Raw genomic sequence first — 24,547 nt, 5'->3', positions numbered from 1 at the left:
TACATTTGTTAACTCAATTTACTATAAAGACTGTTTCCAGATTATCACTAATCTTTTATGTGATCATATACAAAGTATAGGTCTTTTGAAAATCACAGATTACCAAGACAACACAAAATTTCTCTTTGGGTTAAATATACATCATTACTTCCTTAAAAATCAAAAGAAATTTCAGAAATAAAATCTTTCCAGCACGTCCTCTGAAATAAAGCAAAAGTTAACAATATTGTATTGTGGTAGCAGAGATGTTGCTGCTTATAGGAATATAAACCTCCACTTACTTTGTATGACCTTGTGCAAACAACTTGTCTACTAAAATCTATCTTTCTCTACTGTAAAATGAGTGTAACACCATTAGCCTCAAGAGTACTCTTGTATGGTTCAAACAAGATAATAAGTATACAATAGTAAGCAATGTGTATGACATATAGTAATCAATAAATGTTGCCTATCATTATATGCCTTGCTATCTGACAGCTATTGTATTTATATGGTTAATAATCTTTTCCATATTTGCTATCTGCTGAAAAACAAGCATTTATTTTCATGTCAGAGATTACTCTAAACTCCACTTCTTGGTCAAATTTCTCAGTCTATGCATATTATACTGGCAGATTTTATTTAAAACTAAAGGCCTGGTGCATGAATTTGTGCACAAGTGGGGCCAGGCCAGCTGGGGGAAGAAGATGCAGGAGATTGCAGGGCTGGCCCCATCCCAATTGGAGGCTGGCAGTGGGGAGCAGAAAAATCTATGTTTGCTATCACTTTTGTACAAAAGGAGGGGAGGGAACTATAAATCAACTTGCCAAACATATTTTTATTTGTATATGCACAATGTATTTCTAGAAGAACACACCATATACTGGTAACAACAGTTGTCTCTAGGAAAGTAAACTTGGTTGCCAGGGAGAGAGACAGTTTTGTACCCTTTGGATGATACATTCATACAGTTTCAAATACTAGTCAAACAAGAAGCTTACAAACAGCCGAAACCGGTTTGGCTCAGTGGTAGAGCATCGGTCTGCGGACTGAAAGGTCCCAGGTTCGATTCCAGTCAGGGGCATGTACGTTGGCTGCGGGCACATCCCCAGTAGGGGTTGTGCAAGAGGCAGCTGGTCAATGTTTCTCTCTCATCGACATTTCTAGCTCTCTATCTCTCTCCCTTCCTCTCTGTAAAAAATCAATAAAATATATTATAAAAAAAAAAAAAAAGAAGAAGAAGCCTACAAACAGCTACTCAACTACTCATTCTCATGTGGTATTATATCCAAAAATTACTATTACCCATCTCGTAGTTTTTGTTTTAGGTATAAGAAAAACTCTTCCAAAATCATCAAAAAGATATCAATTATGTAAAGAGCTAATGTACTTTTTACCTCTTATACAGCCCAAATGTGAATGAGTTTAGCTACATACAACAACCTGAAACAAGGTCATTAATATACTATTGTTTAATAAAAGCAAATCACAGAATATAAACTATAATACTCCAATTTATAAGTATAAAAGCAGGGCTTTTTTTGTTTTGTTTCTGGACATATGAAATATATAGAGCTCTATAAAAACAATGGCATGATAAAAACCAATTATCAGGAAAGATGTCAAGTCTGAGAAGAGAAGACCTTCAACAGGAATGTGATATTCTTATATTGAACATGATGGGTACAAAGAGCTCACAACTCTTTCTTTGAACTTATTTTCTTAAATTATCCAAAACTACAAAATTTCTACCACTTAAATTAGGGGTGTCGAACTCAATCAGAGAAGGGGCCAAAATCTAAAATCCAGCCTAAATCGCGGGCCGAATGCTTTACTGAACAGTCATAAACTGACAATGTCATAAACTGACAGCAGAGTGCAGTGATGACAGCGCGGTGCGGGCCACATTGCAAGGCCTGGCGGGCTGGATTTGGCCCGCGGGCCTTGTGTTTGACACATGTGACTTAAATCATATTACCTCATATAAAATTTGTCATCAACTCTAAGAATTTCATTTACCTTCTAAAATGGCATTTAATTTTTAAAGTCACATAAGAAAAATAATTTTATATAATTTCTGATACATAAAACCAACATATAGCTATATACTGAACACTTTTATTAACAGATGCATAATAAATTAATAAATGACCATGCCCACCTCCAAGAATGGTACAGATGTAAAATGTAAATTGTGCTGAGTAATTTTAACAAATAATTATTAGTTAAAGATATGCTAATATTACCTGGGACAAGATTCAAAGGCAATCTTCTAGGTGAAATTGCTCTGGGGTGCTGCTTACTAATTTCTTCATAAATCTGAAGCCTTTCTTCTAAAGTGCCTATTATCAAAAAAAATATATGTGAAATTCAAATAATAATGAAAACTTATCCTATATAATAAAAGGCTAATATGTTAATTGCCACTTCAACTGAGAGTCTGACCACAGGGCAGGGCCGGCTGTTCAACCTCTGGCTTCCCCGCCCCCTGGCCAGCTGGATTGGCCTCAAATGGGGCAAGCCAGCCAAACCCCATCTGTGCATGAATTCATGCACCGGGCCTCTAGTATCTATCATAAAATACTAATGAACTTTAAAATTATAAGAAAAATTAAATGAACAATATTAAAGCTACTCTAATTTTTATAAGAATGACATTAAAATGTCTGTGGTGGTGAAATAATATAATTAGTAAACAACCATTTTAAAAACAATCTCTGGAAAAATCCAAAACTTCTTTTAGTAAAACATATTGTATTGTATATGCAACTAAAATCATATACACATAAGACGAAAATACTCAAGATAATCTGCATTTGCCTTGTATTCCTTGGTACACAACCCATGAAAAAGAAAATGTTCTTTTATAACAGAGATTTTAAACCAGAGTGCAACAAGAGGCACACTGTTGTGCAAGAAAAAATTTTAAGACATGCAATACCCGACTATTTAGTCAGAGGCACTGACCTCTTTTCCCTAGAGTGTCAAATAGAAAAATGACAATACCCAACACAACAAAAGCCATCCAGTATGAATGAATCAAAATTATATACCTATTTTTTTGTCAGATTGGCAAAATATATATATTTTGGAATGCAACAAAATTTTAGTAATTATGTGTGCCACGAGATTAAAAAGGTTGAAAATCACTTCTTTATAACATATTTAACATGAGCTCACTAGTCCAATGAGGTCTACATATATAACAGAAAGTCTATAACATCCATTGATTAGGCTTAAACCTACCAGACCTGAGGCCCTGAACCTAACTATCCCCCTTGGCTCCTGAGCATTAAAGAGAAAAAAACATGATATAGAAAAATGTTAGCTACATGCAAACAAGTGTTAGAATAAGATGGAACTTAAAAGACATTGTAGAAAATAGGTCTAGGCAAAGAACTGAAAATAGGTACAGCAGTATAGTGGCAGATTCAGAAATTATCAAAAAATCGGTACAGCGGTCTGGTAGGGTTAAGAGAAGCAGCAGTTTTAAGATCTTGAATGCAAATGTTTTCTATGTGAAAAGATAAACTAAATTTCTAAAGCAGCCTTGTCACTAAAATACTCAATGAAAATCCATCATAAAGAACCCTATTAACACTAGTTATTTAAAGTAGTATTATCATTTCTCCCAAATACAATGATATAAAATATACTTCTAATAGAAAGTTATATCTTCCCTCCCAAGATCACCTAATTTTATAGTACTAAACAGAAGCTATTCATCTAATATAATCTATATGATACTTTCCAACAAAAATTTGCAGGTTATAATTCTGTATCTGGTTATTCTAAAACAATATCCTGCATAATTTACAAAGGTAGATTGCATGCATTATTTTACATAAGCAATAAGCCATCTGACTGCAGAATTTTCAGAAAAAGCAAACAAACCTCTTTTTAAACTATAAGATTTATGAGGAATTTAATTCAGACCACAGAAATACAATTATTTTAAGAATAACTCTTAGTCCTAATCAAAGTATTTCCATAATAAATGCAGTGTTCACAATCATGATTATAAACAATGTATTTGTTTGCTTTTGTTTAAGATGCTTCCTTCTCCCAATAATATGTTTTGGAGCTCCAATGTGGCTGGATTTTTGGAACTGGGATATGTGAAAAATAATTTTTAGATTCTGTTAATGATTGGAGACTTCATGAAATATCAAGCAACCTCCACTAAAATTCACATGAAGGCTATTGTGGGCTTTTGTTTATTTATTTGTATTTTTAAAAAGCAGTTCTAATCCAAACCCGGTTTGGCTCAGTGGATAGAGCATCGGCCTGCGGACTGAGGGGTCCCGGGTTCGATTCCAGTCAAGGGCACAGACGTTGGTTGTGGGCACATCCTCAGTGGGGGTCATGCAACAGGCAGCTGATCGATGATGTTTCTCTCTTATCAATGTTTCTGACTATCTCTCTCCCTTCCTCTCCGTAAAAAAAATCAATAAAATATACATATAAAAAAACTTTTTTTCACTATCCCAGATATAACAAGTGTTGTAAAATAGTTAAAATAATATCATTAAGACAGAACCAAACCATTTCAATGCCCTATTTCAAGTCACAAGTTGGAGCTCCAGAACTTACCATGGGGGAGAAAAGATCCTAAGGAACCAAAAAAGATAAAGTAATGCAATTAGTTTTATAATGAAGACATTTTAGATTAAGTATGCATTCTGACATACAGAATACATTATATTCATTTTACTAAAACATGTAAATAATCTGTATTAATAGCTACACTAGAGGCCCGGTGCACAAAATTGTCCATCAACCCAGCCTGCACCCTCTCCAATCTGGGACCCCTCGAGGGATGTCCGACTGCCCATTTAGGCCCCATCCTACCAGGCAGTTAGACATCCCTCTCACAATCTGGGACTGCTGGCTCCCAACTTCTTGCCTGCCTGCCTTCCTGATTGACACTAACCGCTACTGCCTGCCAGCCTGATCACCCCTAACCACTCCCCTGCCAGCATGATTGATGCCTAAGCTCACCTACCAGTCTTTTTGCCCCTAATTGCCCTCCTCTGCAGGACTAGTCACTCCTAGCTGCCCTACCCTGCAGGCCTGGGTCCCCCAAAACTGCCCTTTCCTGGTTGCCCCCAACTTCCCTCCTCTGCCACTCTGTTTACCACTAACTGCGCTCTCCTGCGGGATTGATCGCCCCCAACTGCCCTCTCTTGCAGGCCTGGTCCCTCCCAACTACCTTCCCCTGCTGGCATGATTGCCCACAACTGCCCTCCCTTTCAGACCTGGTCCCTCCCAACTGTCCTATCCTGCTCGCCATCTTGTCCCCACATGGGGTCAGTCATCTTTGATCATATGGGGGAGCCATCTTGTGTGTTGGAGTGACAGTCAATTTGAGTATTTTTCTTTTATTATATAGGATAGAGGTTGGGTGCAAGGGTGGGTGCAAAGGTTTGCCCTGAAGGGTGTCCTGGGTCAGGGTTGGGGTCCCCTTGGGGTGTGGGGCGGCCTGGGCAAGGGACCTGTGGTGGCTTTCAGGCTGGCCATGCCCCCTGGCGACCCAAGTGGAGGCCCTGGTATCTGGGATTTATTTATCTTCTATAATTGAAACTTTGTAGCCTTGAACTGAGCCAAGCCTCCTGCTTGCTCCGTGGCCCCAGCCATTTTTGTTGGGATTTATTTATCTTCTATAATTGAAACTTTGTAGCCTTAAGCAGAGGCCAATGCAGGCAGAAAGCTTGGCTTCCTCCATTGCCAGGGAAACGAAAGCCTCCTGCTCTCTCTGTGGCTGCAGTCATATTGGTTTGGTTAACTCGCTCCTGATTGGCTAGTGGGCATGGCTTGTGGGTGTAGAGGAGGTGCGGTCAATTTGCATATTGCTCTTTTATTAGATGGGATGTCAGTAACTGGTAGTTTAAAGGAAAATCATGGTTATCTCACATTTCCAACTTTCAGGCATGACTTCTGTCCTATTTTAAAAAACAACAACAAAAACACTAGATTGATCTAACCAATATTAAAATTTCCATCATTTTCTAATAAACATTTAAAAATACTTTAGTAATTGTGACATTAAATTTTAAATACAAGCAAAAAACCCAAATTAATTTATAACAAGGATTAGGACATAACAATTTATTTTTTTTTAATTTTTAAAAAAAATATATTATATTGATTTTTTTACAGAGAGGAAGGGAGAAGGATAGAAAGTCAGAAACATCGATGAGAGAGAAACATCGATCAGCTGCCTCCTGCACACCCTCCACTGGGGATGTGCCCGCAACCAAGGTACATGCCCTTGACCGGAATCGAACCTGGGACCCTTCAGTACGCAGGCCGACGCTCTATCCACTGAGCCAAACTGTTTTTGGCTTTTTTTTTTTTTTTTAAATATATTTTATTGATTTTACATAGAGGGGAATTGAGAGGGATAGAGTTAGAAATGTCAATGAGAGAGAAACATCGACCAGCTGCCTCTTGCACACCCCCTACTGGGGATGTGCCCGCAACCAATGTACATGCCCTTGACCGGAATCGAACCCGGGACCTTTCAGTCCACAGGCTGATGCTCTATCCACTGAGCCAAACCGGTCTTGGCAGGACATAACAATTTATACCAATAAAAAGGTAATATGCGCCGAAACTGGTCTGGCTCAGTGGATAGAGCATCGGCCTGTGGACTGAAAGGTCCTGGGTTCGATTCCAGTCAAGGGCACGTACCTTGGTTGCGGGCACATCCCCAGTGGGGGATGTGCAAGAGGCAGCTGGTCGATGTTTCTCTTTCATCCACGTTTCTAACTCTCTATCCCTCTCAATTCCTCTCTGTCTAAAATATATATATATGGAAAAGTAATACGCTAATTAGACTGAACATCTTCCAGACAAAGCTGCAGCAGTGCGAGGGCAAAGAGGTGCAGCAGCAGTGGAGTGATGGGGGCGGCACCTTCCCCTGATCGGCCCTGTCACCTCTCACAGAGGGAGGCCAGAGGCAGCAGCAGTGGCAGGGTGATGGGGGCTGAGACTTCCCCCCAGAGGAAGGTCAAACTTCAGCTTAGGCCTGCTCCCTAAGCTGTCAGTAGGACATCCCCTGAGGCCTCACGGACTATGAGAGGGGGCAGGCCAAGCTGAGGGACCTCCCCCACAGAGCATGAATTTTTGTGCACCAGGCCTCTAGTACTACTAAAATGAATATGGGTAGCTGCCTATTTACTTATTAAATTTAAAATTCTGCTTTCAACATACCTAAGCCATATTTCATAATTATTTCAGTCATATATTTAGCCATAAATAACAGGATTTTAGAAATGTTAATTGCTAACAACATTTAATTATGAAAATGTTAGGGAAAATTTGAACAATGACCCTAGATTTCTAAAAAGGGTCAAGGTTATATAATTTCAAAGATGTGTAACATTTTAATCCACACAAATTAACCTAGTTTTAAATTCACAGAACAATTTTTATAACAATGTATATACCATATACTCCCAGGAAAGTTTCTTTAGCCCAATTCTTATTTAGAGGTTGAGTATAATAGACATCCAATTCTTTAAAAATATTAAATAACCAGAGGCCTGGTGCATGAAAATTCATGCAGGGGAGGGGAAGTCCTTCAGCCTGGCCTGCCCCCTATAACAGTCTGGGAGCCCTCAGGGGTGGGCAACACCCTCCTCAAACATCTGCTGCTGCCACTGAGCCTAAGCCGGCCCTGGTTACCTGAGCCTCAGGTGGCCCTGGGTGGCTGGGCAGCCACCATCTAAGGCTTGCCTGAGCCTCGGGGTGGCCCTGGGACTGGGGGACTCCTCAGACAGGCGCTTCAGCAGGGCTGAGGGGAGTGGACGCCGCCATCTTGTGGCTGTGAGTGCCGCCATCTTAGAGGGCATGGCAGTCAATTAGCATATTCCCTCCTTATTGGCTGTGGGCACCACCATCTCTGTAAGGGTGTGATGGTCAATTAGCATATTCCCTCATTAGATAGGATTATGACACTTCCCTGAAAGAGAAAACTCATTGTTTTTCCCATCTCTCTAATCTAAATAAGTAACATAATCATTATCTATACACATTTCTCACTTAAGTATAAATATTTTAATTCATTTTCACTCCAATAATTTTCCTACATGAAAAAATGAATTATAGGGCAAGAAATAAATGTCTTCAAATATTATCACAATTATACTTCAAACAATAGTTAAAAGAAGGTAGAAAAGAAAAATCAGTACATACTAAGTTGCAGAGCTTTTTCCAGGCCTTCATAATAACACCAATTTTCTGCATTCCGATCAATCAAGTTTTTGAATACTTCACTGGCTTCTTTTAATCTTCCCAATTTCAATAGCATTTCCCCTAAAATTAAGTTTAAAATCACAATCATTTAACTCAAACATTAAATACCTTTCTGATCCCAGAGATACCACTAAACATTATTAGTATAGTAGATATTTATAGAGAACAGAACTGTATGTGCCTCCCTCCCAATATGTATGGGCATATTGCAGTTTGTATAACTAAACATAGATTAATTTATAGCTTGCCTTCAGAAATGGACCTTCATTTGCACATTCTACTATACTAACACTAGAGGCCCAGTGCACTAATTCGTGCATAGAGGGGGTCCCTTCGCCTGGCCTGCAATTGGGACTGATCGGGGCCACAGGAAGTTGGCCGGCAGAGGGAGGGGCCACAGGAGGATAGCCGTGGGAGCACACTGACCACCATAGGGCAGCTCCTGCATTGAGCATCTGCCCCCTGGTGGTCAGTGTGTGTCATAGCAACTAATCAATTGGTCATTCAGTCGACCAGTTGCTTAGGCTTTTATATATACTAGAGGCCTGATGCACCAAATTCATGCAAGAATAGGCCTTTCTTCCTCACAGTGGCCAGTACCAACTTCCCTCTGGCACCCGGAACCCAGGATTCCCTCCAGCTGCCAGCAGACACCCTGGACCCAGGCTTCCCTTGCAGCCTTGGCTTCATCTAGAACACATGTGTCAAACACAAGGCCCGCGGGCCAAATCCAGCCCGCCAGGCCTTGCAATGTGGCCCGCACCGCGCTGTCATCACTGCACTCCGCTGTCAGTTTATGACATTGTCAGTTTATGACTGTTCAGTAAACCATTCGGCCCGCGATTTAGGCTGGATTTTAGATTTTGGCCCCTTCTCTGATTGAGTTCGACACCCCTAATCTAGAAGGTCACCTGGAAGGATGTCTAGTCTAATTAGCATATTTTGCCCTTTTATTATTACGCTTTTATTATTAAAGATTGTTAAATAATTTTAATGAAATATCCCTACCTTCCTAGCACATGATTTAATTGTACTGTTCCTGATAAGTTCATATATTAAGCAATTCTCCACCTGATCCTCTTCATTTCCTTTCCAGGTCACAAAATTTGAATTAACTCGTAAAACAATAACACTAAACCCCAATTCACAGCAAGAAGCCACACAAACCATGTTATGTGGGACACCTACAAGGTTCAATTTATATGTGGCTTTCAAGAAGCCACACAAGTTGAAAGTGAGCATGGGGAATGAATATCTAAAATTCTCAAACATAATAGAAAGCACACCTAGTCTCAGATAAACAGTAGATTCTCAAAAAGAATATATTTCAACTTCCCATCCCTAAAATTTCCCATTCCTCAAATAATCTATTTCAAACAAATAATCCTCTAAAATGTCTTCAAGTCATACTATTTCAGCTTTCATCATCTTAGAGAAGGCAACATATAACAGTGGTTATTATATACAACTAGAGGCCCACTGCATAAAAATGCATGCACTGAAGGGGGTTTCCTCAACCCCACCTGTCCCCTCTCACAGTCTGGGAGCCCTCAGGGGTGGAAGGCTACCCGGTGATCAGGGGAAGGCGACAACCCCATCACCTTTGCTGCTGCAATTGCTGGCAGTGCAAGCCTCAGCTGGCCCTGGTTACTGAGCCTCAGGCCGGCCCTGGGTGGCTGGGCAGCCACCATTCAAGGCTTGCCTGCACCCTGGGCTGGCCCTGCCTGGGGGCAAGCCCAGATGCTCCATGTGCTTGCCACCCTCCCACCCACCCCACAGGGCTGATGGGACTCTGGCGGTAGACATGTGGAGCAGCCAGTCCCGCTCCAGCCCCAGACGCCACCATCTTGTGATGGTATGACGGTCAATTTGCATATTACCTCTTTATAATATCGGATTATTTTGCTATTTATATATGTTATATATTATTCAAGATGCATGTTATTATACATTTTTCAAAACCAAGAGGGTATAGTAAAACTAACTAGATGTAATTTAATTACTAATTTTACCAATTTCTAGCTCTGAACAAGTTACAAACTTCTAATGTCCATTTCCTTACCTCTAAAATACCAACTACCTTAATCCACTCCTATGATAATCAAAGGAAATAATTAACTTAAATGGTTTAGCATAATGCTTGGCACAAAGTGAATATATATAAACATTTGCTACTTAAAACTATAAACATGCCCCATTCCTCCAGAATTAACTTCTGGTCAGTCTAATTTTTACCCTGTTTATACAATTCTTCAAGCCCAAACACTTTATTATATGCTACTACTATAAGGTAAAGGTTATTACTAGACAATAATCCCAGTATCAATTATTATTCCCATTATATTTTACTATACATAAATAAATAGATACAGATAGAGATATACAGATATGGAGGGGTAAAATATAAAGGTAGTATAATGTTTTGCTTAAGAAAATTAAATCTGCACCCATGAAAAAAACACATGATGTCAAAACAAGCCAGAGGAAAATCATTTGGGAAAAAAATGAAAAAGGATCCCAAGTCAAATTTATAGAAAATATTCCTTTATTAACTTTTGGTCGAGAATATGTTTGTATATTTTCAGAAAACAACTCCGAGACCATGTGGATTCCTGCAACAGAAAAGACAGGACTACTCCAACCATGTAGACAGAAGAGAAGCAGTCCAGAGATGGAAGATGCTGATGTCGCCTTGCCATAATAGCAGTCAGCAACTGTGTATCACTGCAGGTTGCCCAGGACCAAACCAGAGAGGGTCGGACCTGCATTACTACTATTTGCCCACCATCCAGAACTGAAATATCTTTGCTGACATATATAAATAAGGAATTATTTGACACTGAAATTGGGTCTCAAAAGAACTGGTGGCCCAGAAAGAAATTCACTACAGACGGATTCATATGCCTTTCAGCATAACCATTATTGCTTGCCTCATTTTCGATTCTTATAAGTATATTTCCAGTAGGACATGATCTCACTCATCTAGGGGAAATGGTGAACAATATAGACTGATGAACAAGAACAGACCCAGAAATAAGGAGCCATGGGTCAGACTGTTGGACCTAAAAGGGAGGTTGGGGATAAAAGGGAGAGATCAACCAAAGGAGTTGTGTGCATACATATTGTCAAGGACAATAGGGTGGTGGGGGCATGAGTGGGGAGGGGTCGGGGATTGGAATGGGGGTTGAGGACAAATATGTGATACCTTAATCAATAAAGAAATTTTTTTTTTAAATTAAATCTGGAGTCAAACTTCTATATACAGCACTATAACCAGCTTACCTGGCTGTGTGACTTTAGGTAAATCACTTAACTCTCTGTTCCTCAGACCCCCAACTCTAAAGTGAATGTAACAACTACATCATAATAAGTGTTTAGAATATTGCCTGATACATGATAAATCTTATTTAAGCGTTAAGACAGAATAAAATATACAGTTTTAGCTCTTTTCTTTAATGAAAAAGAAAAGGCAGGTCAACTAACCTTTAATTTCTTCCACCACAACTTTATCACATATTTGTTTCTCATATGTTTCTATATGTTCTAAAGATTCCTGAAATAAATCTGCTTCTCGCATCACTTGATTCTGGTATAATATCAGTTCACTGTATTCATAGTCAATTTTGTTGAGAGGAACCTAAAAAAAAAGACCAAATTATCATATTTATATAATTACATAAAGCAATTTCAGATCTTTCATTTCACTGCTTTCTCGGGAAAGCAATTCACACAGACTTAAAAAGCAATACATGAACAATTATAAATAGAAGAGTAATTAATAGCAAAGATTAATACATCCTTTAAAATAAAGGGATGGAACACTGGTATAGAGCAAAGTGAACAGGTTCTATACACCCAAAAAAGTATAAAAATGGTTAAAATCCTAAGGAATCTACATTAAAAAACCTAAGAGAACTCATCAAGGAGTTAGGCAAGGTGACAGAAAACAAAATCAATATATAGAATCAATTATATCTCTATATTGTAGCAACAACCTGAAAATTAATTAAAATAATTTCACTCACAACAGCATCAAAAAGAAGATGATATGTAGGAATAAATTTCAGAAACAAGATCTAGACGCCTGTGGGTAGGGCTCAGTGGTTGAACATCGAACTATGAACCAGAGGTCATGGTTTGATTTCTGGTCACGGCACATGCCAGGGTTTCGTGCTCCATCCCCCAAAGGGGCGCGCAGGAGGCAGTTGATTAATGATTCTCTCTCATCCTTGAGGTTTCTCTCTCTCTCACTCTCCCTTCCTCTCTGAAATAAATTTTTACAAAAGAAATAAGATCTATATATTGAAGACTACAAAATATGCTGAGAAATTACAGACAGACCTAAATAAATGGTGAGATAGTACACTCCACAGTAATGGCCCACAATACTCAATATTTTGATGGCAATTCCAAATTGTTCTATAAATTCAATGCAATCCCTACCAAACTCACAGCAAGCCTTTTGCAAAAAATGTATAAGCTAATCCTAAAATTCAAATGGAAATAAAAAGAACCCTACATGACCAAAATAATTTGAAAAAGAACAAAGTAGGAGGACATGTGTTTCACATCTCAAACTTACTACAAAGCTACAATCATCAATGCGGCACCGACACAAGTATACCCATACAGATCAGTGCAAAAGAATAAAAGTCCAAAAATAAGTTAGTATATTCTAGTCAACTGATGTTCTACAAAGGTGCCAAGGCAATTCAATGAAGGAAGAGTAGTCTTCTCACAAATAATAGTGGGACAATTAAATTAAGTATGCAAGAAAAGACCTTAGATTCATAATTCATACCATACACAAAAATTAAAATGGATCACACACCTAAATGTGAGCACTAAAACAATAAAAGAAAAGTGATAATAGGAGAAATTCTTTGTGACCCTATGTATAAAAGAAAAAAATTAATTAGACTTCACCAAAATTATAAAATTTTTCTTCTTCAGAAGACACCACTAATAACATGAAAATATAAGATACAGGTTGGGAAAAATATTTACAAATAATATTATGTGATAAGGAACTTGTATTAAGAATATATAAAGAACTCTTATTAATGGCTAGCCGAAACCGGTTTGGCTCAGTGGTAGAGTGTCGATCTGCAGACTGAAGGGTCCCAGGTTCAATTCCGATCAAGGGCATGTACATTGGTTGCAGGCACATCCCCGGTACGGGTGTGCAAGAGGCAGATGGTCGATGTTTCTCTCTCATTGACGTTTCTAGCTCTCTATCTCTCTCCCTTCCTCTCTGTAAAAAAATCAATAAATATATTAAAAATATATATATATATATTAATGGCTAATAAGAACATAATAAGCCCTAACTGGTTTGGCTCAGTGGATAGAGCATTGGCCTGCGGACTAAAGGTTCCAGGTTCGATTCCGGTCAAGGGCATGTACCTTGGTTGCAGGCACATCCCCAGTAGGCTGGTGTGCAGGAGGCAGCTGATTGGTTTTTCTCTCTCATGAATGTTTCTAACTCTCTATCCTTCTCCCTTCCTCTTTGATAACAATACTTAGTAAAGCTGAAAACACACTGCTACAACTCTACAATTCCAATTTTAGGTGTACACTGAAGAGAAACTCACAAATGTGGCTAATGAAACAGCAGACAAGAATATTCATTTTTCAATAGAGGCAAAGTAGAATGGATAAACTATGGCTTATTTATATAATGAAACTCCTAACAGCAGTTAAAAATGGATAAACTAGCCCTACATGTATTAATATAGACATCAAGAAACGTTGAATGAAAAAAAACTGCATATCACTCATAAATTTCTAAATACACAAAATAATACTAACTTTTATGAACTTACACATAATGTAAATGCACTGGAATGACATACCAATTTCAGAATAGTGGCTACTTCTAGGGAGGCACTTGGGAGAACTTTAGATAATTTCTCTAATTTTATTCCTTTAAAAAATAACAAAATCTGGATATAAAAAGTTTATATCTGTTTAATTTCTTGTGTATATTTTTGTTCTTTTCTATTAACATATTAAAATGTATTTATTAATGTTTACATCAAGTATAAAGCAATATATATTAGAGAAACAGTTCTCAGTCACAAAACTTTCATTTTTTTGTAGTTTTTCCTTTATCATTTGAATATTGTTGGAATTAAAATGTACAAATATTTTTATATTACTTATTTTGCATTAAAAATTCTGGACAATTAGCTCAGTTGGTTAGAGCAGTGGTCAGCAAACTCATTAGTCAACAGAGCCAAATATCAACAGTACAACGATTGAAATTTCTTTTGAGAGCCAAATTTTTAAACTTAAACTTCTTCTAATGCCACTTCTTCAAAATAGACTCGCCCAGGCCATGGTATTTTGTGGAAAAGCCACACTCAAGGGGCAAAAGAGCTGCAGTTCGCCAACCATGGGGTTAGAGTATCATTCCAATATGCCAAGGTTGCAGATTCGATCCCTGGTCAGGGCACATACAAAAATCAACCAATCCTATATAATAAAAGCCTAATATGCAAATCAACCCAACGCAGAACGATGGGTGGGATGAGTGGTCGCTATGCAGAGCACTGACCACGAGGGGCCAGAAGCTCAACGCAGGAGCTGCCCCCAGCCTGCAGGCACCAGGTCAGTCAAGGCGGGTGCCAGAGGGGACTACCCAATTGCCCCACTGGTCATCCCACAGATCAGCTCTGATAGTAGGCCAGGCCTAGGGACCCTAACCATACATGAATTTCGTGCACCTAGTGAATGTATAAATAAGTGGAACAAATTGATGCACCCCTCTCTCTTCCTCTTTTTCTAAAATCAATCAATATAATAAATACAAAAAAAAATCTGAACCCCACCCCACTTTTTTTGTTTGTTTGTTTTTGTTGTTGTTGTTCATTCAGTTTTAGGAATTTTGTGTGTGTGTGTGTGTGTGTGTGTGTGTGTGTGTTCTGTTTGTTGATTTTTTTAAAGAAAAAAGTTTATAATGATACCACTGCATTGAAAACAGCTTGGGATGTTGGAGCTAATGCCAGCTGTTAGTACTGTTCTTTCAAGACAGCCTTCCTAAGATCCCCAAATCTGGTGAGATACACCAGCCTTTGCCAGGGGGTTAGTCACCAAAGACTAACCTAGAAGTAGCTTAATGGACATGGGGTGAATAGAGAAGGACTAAGTGTAGCAACCACCTGCTCACAGCTGCTATCAACCCTATAATGACTGAAATAACCCCTCCCCTCTATTTTTGTGTTGTTTTTGCACAGACTCCAGAAAAGTGAAAGCTGCCAATCTGAGTAGGACTCAAATGTGAGGAACTGCTGGTCTTGGATTTTCCCCCCCAATAAATTCAGTTGATCATATAGATCAGGGGTCGGCAACCTTTAAGACATAAAGAGCCACTTGGACCCGTTTTTGAAGGAAAAAAAAAACTTCGGAGCTGCAAAACCATTGCGACATAAGTGATACAGCTCCCCACCCCGCCCTGCTATCTGCCCTGCTAGTGTCGGACCTGCTGGGGGCCGCAGCAAAGGTTCAAAAGAGCCGCATGCGGCTCCGGAGCCGCAGGTTGCCGACCCCTGATATAGATCATTAGATTCAAGTAGTAAATAATTTCAAATTTTAAAAAGAGCTGAAATGCAGTGTTTCTTTTTACTGTATCAAACAATGTCAGTGCTTTATTTAATAACTAGAAGCCCAGTGAGGGAAATTCATGCCCTTGGGGCGGGAGAAGGGTCCCTCAGCCCAGATTGCGAAAGCAGACAGGCCAGACCAAGGGACCCCACCGGTGCAAGATCAGGGCCAGGGAGGGATGCAGAGGTTGGTCAGCTGGGGAGGGACCACGGAAGAACTCCAGGGCATGTCTAGCCTGTCTCACTTAATCCCAATAGGCCAGAACCCAGCAGCAAGCTAACCTACAGGTCAGAGTGTCTGCCACTTGGAGATCAGTGCATGTCACAGCAAGTAGTCAACTGGTCAACTGTCTGCTACCTGGTGGTCAGTGCACATCATAGCAAGAAGTTGAGCAACCTTAGCATATCATTAGCATATTACACTTTGATCGGTTGAACAGCCAACCAGCCGACCCAACACTTAGCATATTAGGTTTTTATTATAGAGGAAGGATTCTCTTCTGTCTCATGGCATTTGTCTACTTGCTTATATATTAGAGACTCAGTGCACGAAATTTGTGCCCAAGGGAGGGTCCCCTCAGCCCAGCCTGCACCCTCTCCAATCCAGAACCCCTCAGGGGATGTCTGACTGCCAGTTTAGGCCTGATCCCCAGGACCGCAATCCCAGACCGCAGACTCCTAACTGCTCAACTGCCTGCCTGATCGCCCCTAACTGCACCCCCTGCCAGCCTGATCAACCCTATCAGCCTCTGCCTTCTGGCCTGATCACCCATAACAACCCTCCCTTCCAGCCTGGTTGCCCTTAACTGTCTCTTCTGCTGGCCTGGTCACCCCCAACTTCCCCCCCCTTACCTGCCTGGTCGCCCCCAACTGCCCTCCCCTGCCCCTCCCCACCAGCCTGATCACCCCTAAACACCTCTGCCTGCTGGCCTGGTTGCTCCTAACTGCCCACCCTGCTGGCCTGGTCACCCCAACTACCCTCCTCCCCGCCGGCCTGGTGACCCCTCATGCCCCCCCCACCCCCGCCCTGATGGCCTGGTTGCCTCATGCAGGCTGCTGTTTGGTTGCTGGGTTAGGGCATCCTGACCAATTTGCATATTACCTTTTTATTAGTATAGATTGTCAGTTAAGCATTTGTAATTTTATATGAAATATGCAGTTCATTATATAGGCTATGGATCTTTTTTGCATATAAATAGAAAGACAGAAATCTAACTCTACCACAAGTTGCACAAATGTTATCTAAGCATTAAGTATAGAACATAGCACTGCTAATTTCAGTTCGCTCTGTGATGTCACATACAGAATGTACAATTAACTGGTGATTTCCTCATACTTTTGATACTACTTATACTTGTATGTCTTTTAGAAAGACATTGGTGGAGTCTGTATCCCTTTTGTATTTTTAATACAATAATTGTACATATAGTTTGTATTTGTGTTAAAGATGGTAGAAATGTGCTATGTTTATGCTTCTATATCCAGTTTGTATAAGCTGGAAAATAAATAAATATAACAAAAAGAAATTAAAAAAACAAAAGAATTCTGGGTTTTTTTTCCAACCACAGTTTACATTCAATACTCTTCCATACCAGTTTCAGATGTATAGCAAAGTGGCCAGAAAACCATATACTCTAGAATGTTCCTCCCTGCTGCCCCAAGCACCCACCATACCGTTATCGCGACATTATTGACCACATCCTCCATGCTGCAATCTGCATCTCTGTAGTTATTTTGCAACTACCAATTTGTACTGCTTAATCCCTTCACTTTCACCAAACCCAATCCCCCTATCTTCTGACAGCTGTCAGTCTGTTCTCTATATCTGTTTCTATTGTTTATTTTATTCATTAGATTCCACATATAAGTAAATCATATGTTATTTGTCCTCCTCTGACTAGCTTATTTCACTTAGCATAATATAGTAAAACTTCAATATAATAGACTAATTCAGGCGAGGGGGTGTCCATTAAAACCAAAAGTCCATTATATAAACATACATTTTTCTGAATGTGTACATTAAAAATTAGACAAATTAGTTTACCTATTTTTACTTACATAGACACATGTGTGTAATTAAAATTAAGTATGTATGAAATTTTAATTTCACAAAAAAGTTTTCTACATGCATTACTGTAACTTTTAATTTATACTTAATAGGTTTAATAAATGAATGCATTCACCAGTCACCAAGAGGACACAAATGTAAATACATGGCTGAGGCATGGCTTACCACACACATTAGAACATTGGCCTATAAGAATGTGTTAAAACTACTACAGAGCCCTAGCCAGTTTGGCTCAGTGAATAGTGCATCAACCTGCAGACTGAAGGGTCCCGGGTTCGATTCCGATTAAGAGCATATACCCAGGCTGCGGTCTCCAGACCCAGTAGGGGGCATGCAGGAGGCAGCCAATCAATGATTCTATCTCATCATTAATGTTTTTACCTCTCTCCCCTTCTCTGAAATATATATACACGTGTGTGGGTGTGTGTGTGTGTGTAAAAAGAACTTAAAAAAAACTGCTACAGAAAGTCTCCCCATTTGACAACCAAATCAATTACCTTGAGTAATGCAGTGTGATCATGCCTTAATTATTTGCTGAACATTGTTTATGAGGGGTGACTCTTGGATTTAATTATGTAGACTATACTTGTAGATATATTTATTTATGTCAGCAAAATTATTACGGTGTTTTTTCCAACATATAGCCTATTTAGCAAATAACAGTGAATTAGTAACCAAACAATAACCTGTTAATTTACGTATAAGTAAATCTTGGTTAAAAGCATTTTAAGCCCTGGCCAGTTTTGCTCTGTGGTTAGAGCATTAGTCCTTGGATTAAAGGGTCCTGTGTTCCATTCCAGGTTAAGAGTTTAACCTCAGGTGCAGGCTTAATCCCTGGACCAGTTGGGGGCATGTGTGGAAGCAACCAACTGATGTGTTGCTCTCATATCGATGCTTCTCTCTCTCCTCTCCCCTTTCATTCTCTCTAAAAATCAATGGAAAAAAATATCCTCAGTTGAGAGAATTAACAAAATAAATAAATACATAAATAAAATTTTAAATTTAACAGGGTGTTAATTTTCACATAAGACATATGACCCAGAAATTTTGTCCAATAAATCCGAAGTCCATTAAATCGAGGTATACAAAATCGAGGGTTTATTGTACCCTCTAGGTCCATCCATGCTGTGGCAAAAGGTAAAATTTCCCTCTTTTTTATAACTGAGTAGTATTCCATTGTGTAAATATAACACAGCTTTTTCATCCACTCATCTATTGATGGGCATCTGGGCTGCTTCCAAATCTTGTCTATTTAAGTAATGCTGCTATCAACATAGGGGTGCATATGTATCCTTTTGAATTAGTGCATCAGGTTTCCAGAAGTGGAATTGCTAGGTCATAAGGCTATTCCATTTTTAATTTTTTGAGGGACCTATATACTGTTTTCCATAGTGGTTGCACCAATGAATTCTGTTTTAACTTGTCAGTTTTCCCATTTTTCCATAGGCCACAAAACTGTAACTCACATATGGAGGTTGGGGCAATCCAGAAGTTAACTATTTTATAAATGAATGTAGGAAAAAATGTTAAAATGAACTTACTTGCTGAGTTTGTCTAAATTCTTCCAATAGTTTTAGTGCTATGTCATAATCTTTTAGCAAATGGTATGCAACAGCATATCCAATCCAGGAAGCACGCTGTGTTGGCCGCAACTGAAGAAGCTGATACCTTGTCTCCTTTAAATAAATAAATAAAATGTTCTTTTTAAACTTTCTGTAAAGTATTTCTGTTCATCAGTTTTCAAAAAACAATTCGATACCTTTAATTCTTTTTTAATGTATTTAATTAACAAACAAGTTCCACAATAAAACACTTTTTGTGTGCCTTATCTAATTATTTAAGTTGTAAAATACCCCATAATGCTCACTGTAAGGCTGTCACTGAAAAGCTGACCCTGGGGCTCATGCTTTTGGGCTGACTTATAAAATTACCTTCATATAGCCGGGTCCAGTTTGGCTCAATGGATAGAGCGTCGGCTTGGGGACTGAAGGGTCCCGGGTTCGATTCCGGTCAGGGGCATGTACCTTGGTTGCGGGCATATCCCCAGTAGGGGGTGTGCAAGAGGCAGCTGATCGATGACCTCTCATCAATGTTTCTAACTCTCTATCTCTCTCCCTTCCTCTCTGTATAAAATCAATAAAATATATTTTTAAAAAATAAAAAATAAAAAATAAAATTACCTTCATATAGAATTTCTTTTGGTAATTGAGAGACTGAGATAGTTTTATATTGAACTAAATTTTGCTGTTTACAAAATTATTATATGAAACCACAATGGATTTACATTACCAGGTGTACCAGTTGATAATGGCCGATTTTGGAATAATAATAAAGAAAAAAAACACACGGTAATTTCAAGAGAAACATTGAAAGTGTTTTATTCAAAATAATGTCCATCGCTAGCTACACATTTCCCCATCTTTCAGGTAATTTGTGGATACTGTCCCAATAGAACTATTGTTTTTCTGAGGCAAACATTGAGAGACCCAATTTTCCACTTCTTTGTACATTTTGAAGTGCTGCTCAGAAAGTGCATGTGCCATCTATCAGAACAAATGGTAATCTGAAGGAGCAAGGTCTGGTGAATATATCGAGTGAGTTAATACTTCCCAGGCAAAATCTTTTAATGTGTCTAACTGGTTTTGAAGTGTGTGATGGTATGTTATCATGAAGCAAAATTATTTTGCCATGTATTCTGGCCCATTCTAGTTGTTTTACAATCAAAGCATGGTTCAAATTGACCTGGACGTTCTTTGTCTTTCACATAAAAATCGTCACTTTTATGTGTTTAAACCAGCGTTCACAGATAACTTGAGATGGAGCATGTCCACCATAAGCTTCCTGAAGTACTCGATAACTTTCAGCAGCACTTTTCTTCAAAATAATGAGTTAAAACTTCCTGCCATTGCTCTTATTGGCATGAAATTCAACATTTTTAAGCGTAAAAATATTTATGATGTTAACACCTTCAGAAAATGTGACATATGAAGTTTTGAAGCTTGTTGTCGATACAAAAAAACAACATATCAAATCACATATCCTACCTAATAAAAGAGTAATATGCAAATTGACCATCACACCAAGACACAAGATGGCTGCCCCCATGTGGACACAGATGGCCTGCAGGGGAGGGCAGTTGTGGGTAATCAGGCTGGCAGGGAAGGGCAGTTGGGGGAGATCAGGCCAGCAAAGGAGGGCAGTTATGGGGGACCAGGCCTGCAGGGGAGAGCAGTTGTGGGGGGACCAGGGGAGGAGAGTTGGGGGGGGACACACCAGGCTTGCAGGTGAGGGCAGTTGGGGGGGACCCAGGAATGCAGGGGAGGGCAGTTGTGGGCTATCAGGCCAGCAGGGAGGACAGTTAGGGGTGACCGGGCTGGCAAAGAAGGGCAATTGGGGGAGACCAGGTTTGCAGAGGTCAGTTGTGGGCAATAAGGCCATCAGGGAGGGCAGTTAGGGGTGACCAGGCCAGCTGGGGAGGGCAGTTGTAGGGGGACCAGACCTGCAGGGGAGGACAGTTGGGATTATCAGGCCAGCAGAGGAGGGCAGTTGGGGGCAACAAGGCCTACAGGGGAGGACAGTTAGGGGCAACCAGACTGGCATGGGAGGGCAGTTAGGGGCAATCAGGCTGGCTGGGGAGTATTTAGGTGTCAGACTGGCAGGGGAGTGGTTAGGTGGTTATCAAGCTGGCAGGCAGAAGCGGTTAGGGGCAATCAGGCAGAGGCAAGCAAGTGGTTGGGAGCCAGCGGTGAGACCTAAACAGGTGGTCGGACATCTCTCAAGGGTCCCAGATTGGAGAGGGTGCAGGCTGGGCTGAGGGACACTGCCCCCCAACCCCGTGCACAAATTTCGTGAACCTGGCCTCTAGTATATCAATATATGTGTAACTCCATCTATTGAAAAAAATCCACATTATTAACCAGTATACCTGGTATAGTAGGCCCAGAGATAGGATGGAACTCTCAAACATCTTTTCAAGCAGAAACACCACTGCTGCTACTCTAAGACAGGTCAGTATCTATTACATTAGGAAGAAAACACCAGAAATTCCACTATGGCTGCCCCAGAAAAATCAAGATATCATCATTAGCAGAAAATACAACCTCCCTACACAAACCCCACTTCTTCATTGCTCATATGTGCCTCCAAGTTTTAGGCAAGTGCAACTGCTTGGAGGAACAAGTCTCATAAAAAACACCAGCTCCAATGGAATTTTGAAAATGTAATGTTTAGCTTCCCTTCCTCTGTTGTTGGAAATGCCAAAAGGAGTAACAAGATCAGATCTTCTTTTGTAAAAAGATTATCTTTGAGGAAATAACTATCACTCCTCTATCTTCATGTGTTAAGTGTCTGGTTCCTTTTAGGCATATAAAATTACTAAAGGCTTGATGCATGATGTCCACCTGCCGGCTTAGGCCCAAGCTCTAGCTGTCCAAAACCCCTCACTCCTTACCACCTGCCTGCAGCTTGGCTTCTGACTGAGCGACACTCTCATTGTGGAAGCACACTGACCACCAGAAGGCAGCTCCTGCATTGAGTGTCTGCCTCCTGGTGGTCAGTGAGTGTCATAGCAACTAGTCATTCTGCCGTTAGCTCGATTTGCATATTAGCCTTTTATTATATAGGAATAGGATGCTATTATCACTCTCATTACTTATTTTCATTATTGCTTCTGTCACTCCAATCCTTCATTAAAGTCTGGGTCAGTTTTCTTCTCTCTTCCAAATCCTCCCAGGGCAAATGGAACACTGTAGAACACCCATCTAATAACCTATCTTCTTACATGTAAGATTTCCTTTAATGATCTCCTCTATCCCTCTTTAGGGACCCACTCTCACAACCACATCCTAGACCAGGGATTTTCAAATGGTGTGCCAAATGCATTTTTAAAACATGCAATACCAGACTATTTAGTGCACTGACCTGTTTTCCCTTACAGCCATCTGGTGTGAATGAATCAAAATTATACCTATTTTTTTTTATCAGATTGGCAAAAAATATAATTTATTTTTTGGCGTGCCACCAAAGTTTAGTGATTAGCTTATGTGTGCCATGAAATGAAAAAGATTGAAAATCGCTAAGATTGTCAAATAAAAAAATGACAAGTCAACACAATAGCCCATTGGTGTGAATGCCCTGTCTTGAAACATAAATATATAGGTTATATAACAGAGTTGTATCTTATTGGTCATGTTTCATAAGGATGCATCTAACTGGTTAATTCTTGGTACCAGAAATCCTTATATATAAGTATAGGCACCTGATTTTTTTTAAGTCACTTTGGAGTACAAAGGATAGATAATTACTATTATTATTTTTATAAATCGATCAAAATTATACCTTTTTTTTGGTCAGATTAAGCAAAAAATATATTTTTGGTGTGCCACAGAATTTTAGTAATTAGTTTGTATGTACTATGAGATGAAAAAGGTTGAAAATCACTGTCCTATTTGCCTCACAGAAATCATAAAAACAAATTATCTCTCTCTCGCCATTGTGCCTATGCTGCCAACATTTTCACTCAATGACATTCCTACCCTTGTTCTTAAGAGGACACCACCAATACCTCTAGTTCCTTGCGTCATTCACTTTAACCACCTACTCTTTTATCTTCATTTATTTCACTATCCCTCATAGAAATCACTCTCTTGACAATATTCTTAATTTCTTTGCCTCATAAGTATAACTAATGTTAACTCTCACCACACCCAAGCTGTTAAGTACTGCTGAAGAAAAACCACACTATCTTGAAGAATGATTACTATCAAGTTCAGCAGAACTCTTGAAACTTCTGTAAAAAATCTAGGTATAGGGTATAAGGACTTATGGCAGAAGGGCAAAAGTAAAAGTAAATGAAAGACAATTTATTTAAGGAGAACTGTTAAGAGTTGGTGGCATTCGCATAAGAAAATAAGAGAATTACGTTTTGGACATAATTAATTTAGAATACACTTGGAGATGTCCAGCAGAGCTGAAGATGCCAGTATGAAGAGGTCTGGACTACAGAAAGACTGATGTATAGCAACCCTTATCAGATCATTTTATATTTACTAACCCATAATAAAGAAAACTAATCTCTACATTTAGATTTCAATTATAAACGTTCTGTTTACCAAATTTGTGTCAAACCAACAAAGAATCTAGTATAGCATTTGTACACAGGAGATAGTACAGTATTTTTTGTTTTGTTTTGTTGTTGTTTTAAAAAGCGTTAAATAAAGTTATCCTTTGTTGATAATCAAGTATACAGTTCTACAACTATTACTGGGGGAAGGTCCCAAGTGACTTTCCCTTCTATTCTATATTGAACAATCAAATCTACATGATCTTGGCTTACACTCACTTCATTCTGAATTCACATGTTTTAAGTTATATCTATCTGTTAAAATGTGTACACTTAAGATAAAGTACTTACTCGGTAACCTTCAAGGTCTCTCATTTGGATCTGCAACAGAGAGAGATCCCTCAAAATTTGCAGATTATCTTTATCTAATTTGAGGGCATTTCGGTAACACTTTATAGCTTCATCATATTTCTTATCAGAACGCTGCAAGAGTCCATATACATGCCAACCTATTAAGTTAAGGAAATACAGATATTCACAGGTACTAGAAAATACTATGCTACATATCTATGTAAT

General features: G+C 39.3%; 1 protein-coding gene across 7 annotated transcripts in view; it reads right to left on the bottom strand.

The window, feature by feature from the left end:
- The window catches only part of NAA16 (N-alpha-acetyltransferase 16, NatA auxiliary subunit), a 71,916-nt gene that overhangs the window by 42,051 nt on the left and 5,318 nt on the right, over positions 1-24,547 (bottom strand). For all 7 annotated transcript variants that reach the window (XR_014794393.1, XR_014794394.1, XR_014794395.1 and 4 more), the window contains exons 4-8: positions 24,323-24,480; positions 19,452-19,586; positions 11,722-11,875; positions 8,179-8,298; positions 2,226-2,321 (exon numbers count right to left, since the gene is read on the bottom strand). Coding sequence is in view for 1 of the 7 variants with exons in the window: in XM_084876542.1 (XP_084732668.1) it covers positions 2,226-2,321; positions 8,179-8,298; positions 11,722-11,875; positions 19,452-19,586; positions 24,323-24,480 (663 nt within the window). In the remaining 6 variants the exon portion in view is untranslated. The remainder of the gene's footprint in view (positions 1-2,225; positions 2,322-8,178; positions 8,299-11,721; positions 11,876-19,451; positions 19,587-24,322; positions 24,481-24,547) is intronic.

This window comes from Pipistrellus hanaki (genome assembly GCF_964339955.1).
Source record: "Pipistrellus hanaki genome assembly, chromosome: 3".
Taxonomy (NCBI): Eukaryota; Metazoa; Chordata; class Mammalia; order Chiroptera; family Vespertilionidae; genus Pipistrellus; species Pipistrellus hanaki.
The sequence above is the reverse complement of the archived record's forward strand: the minus strand, read 5'-3'. Positions and strand labels throughout refer to the sequence as shown.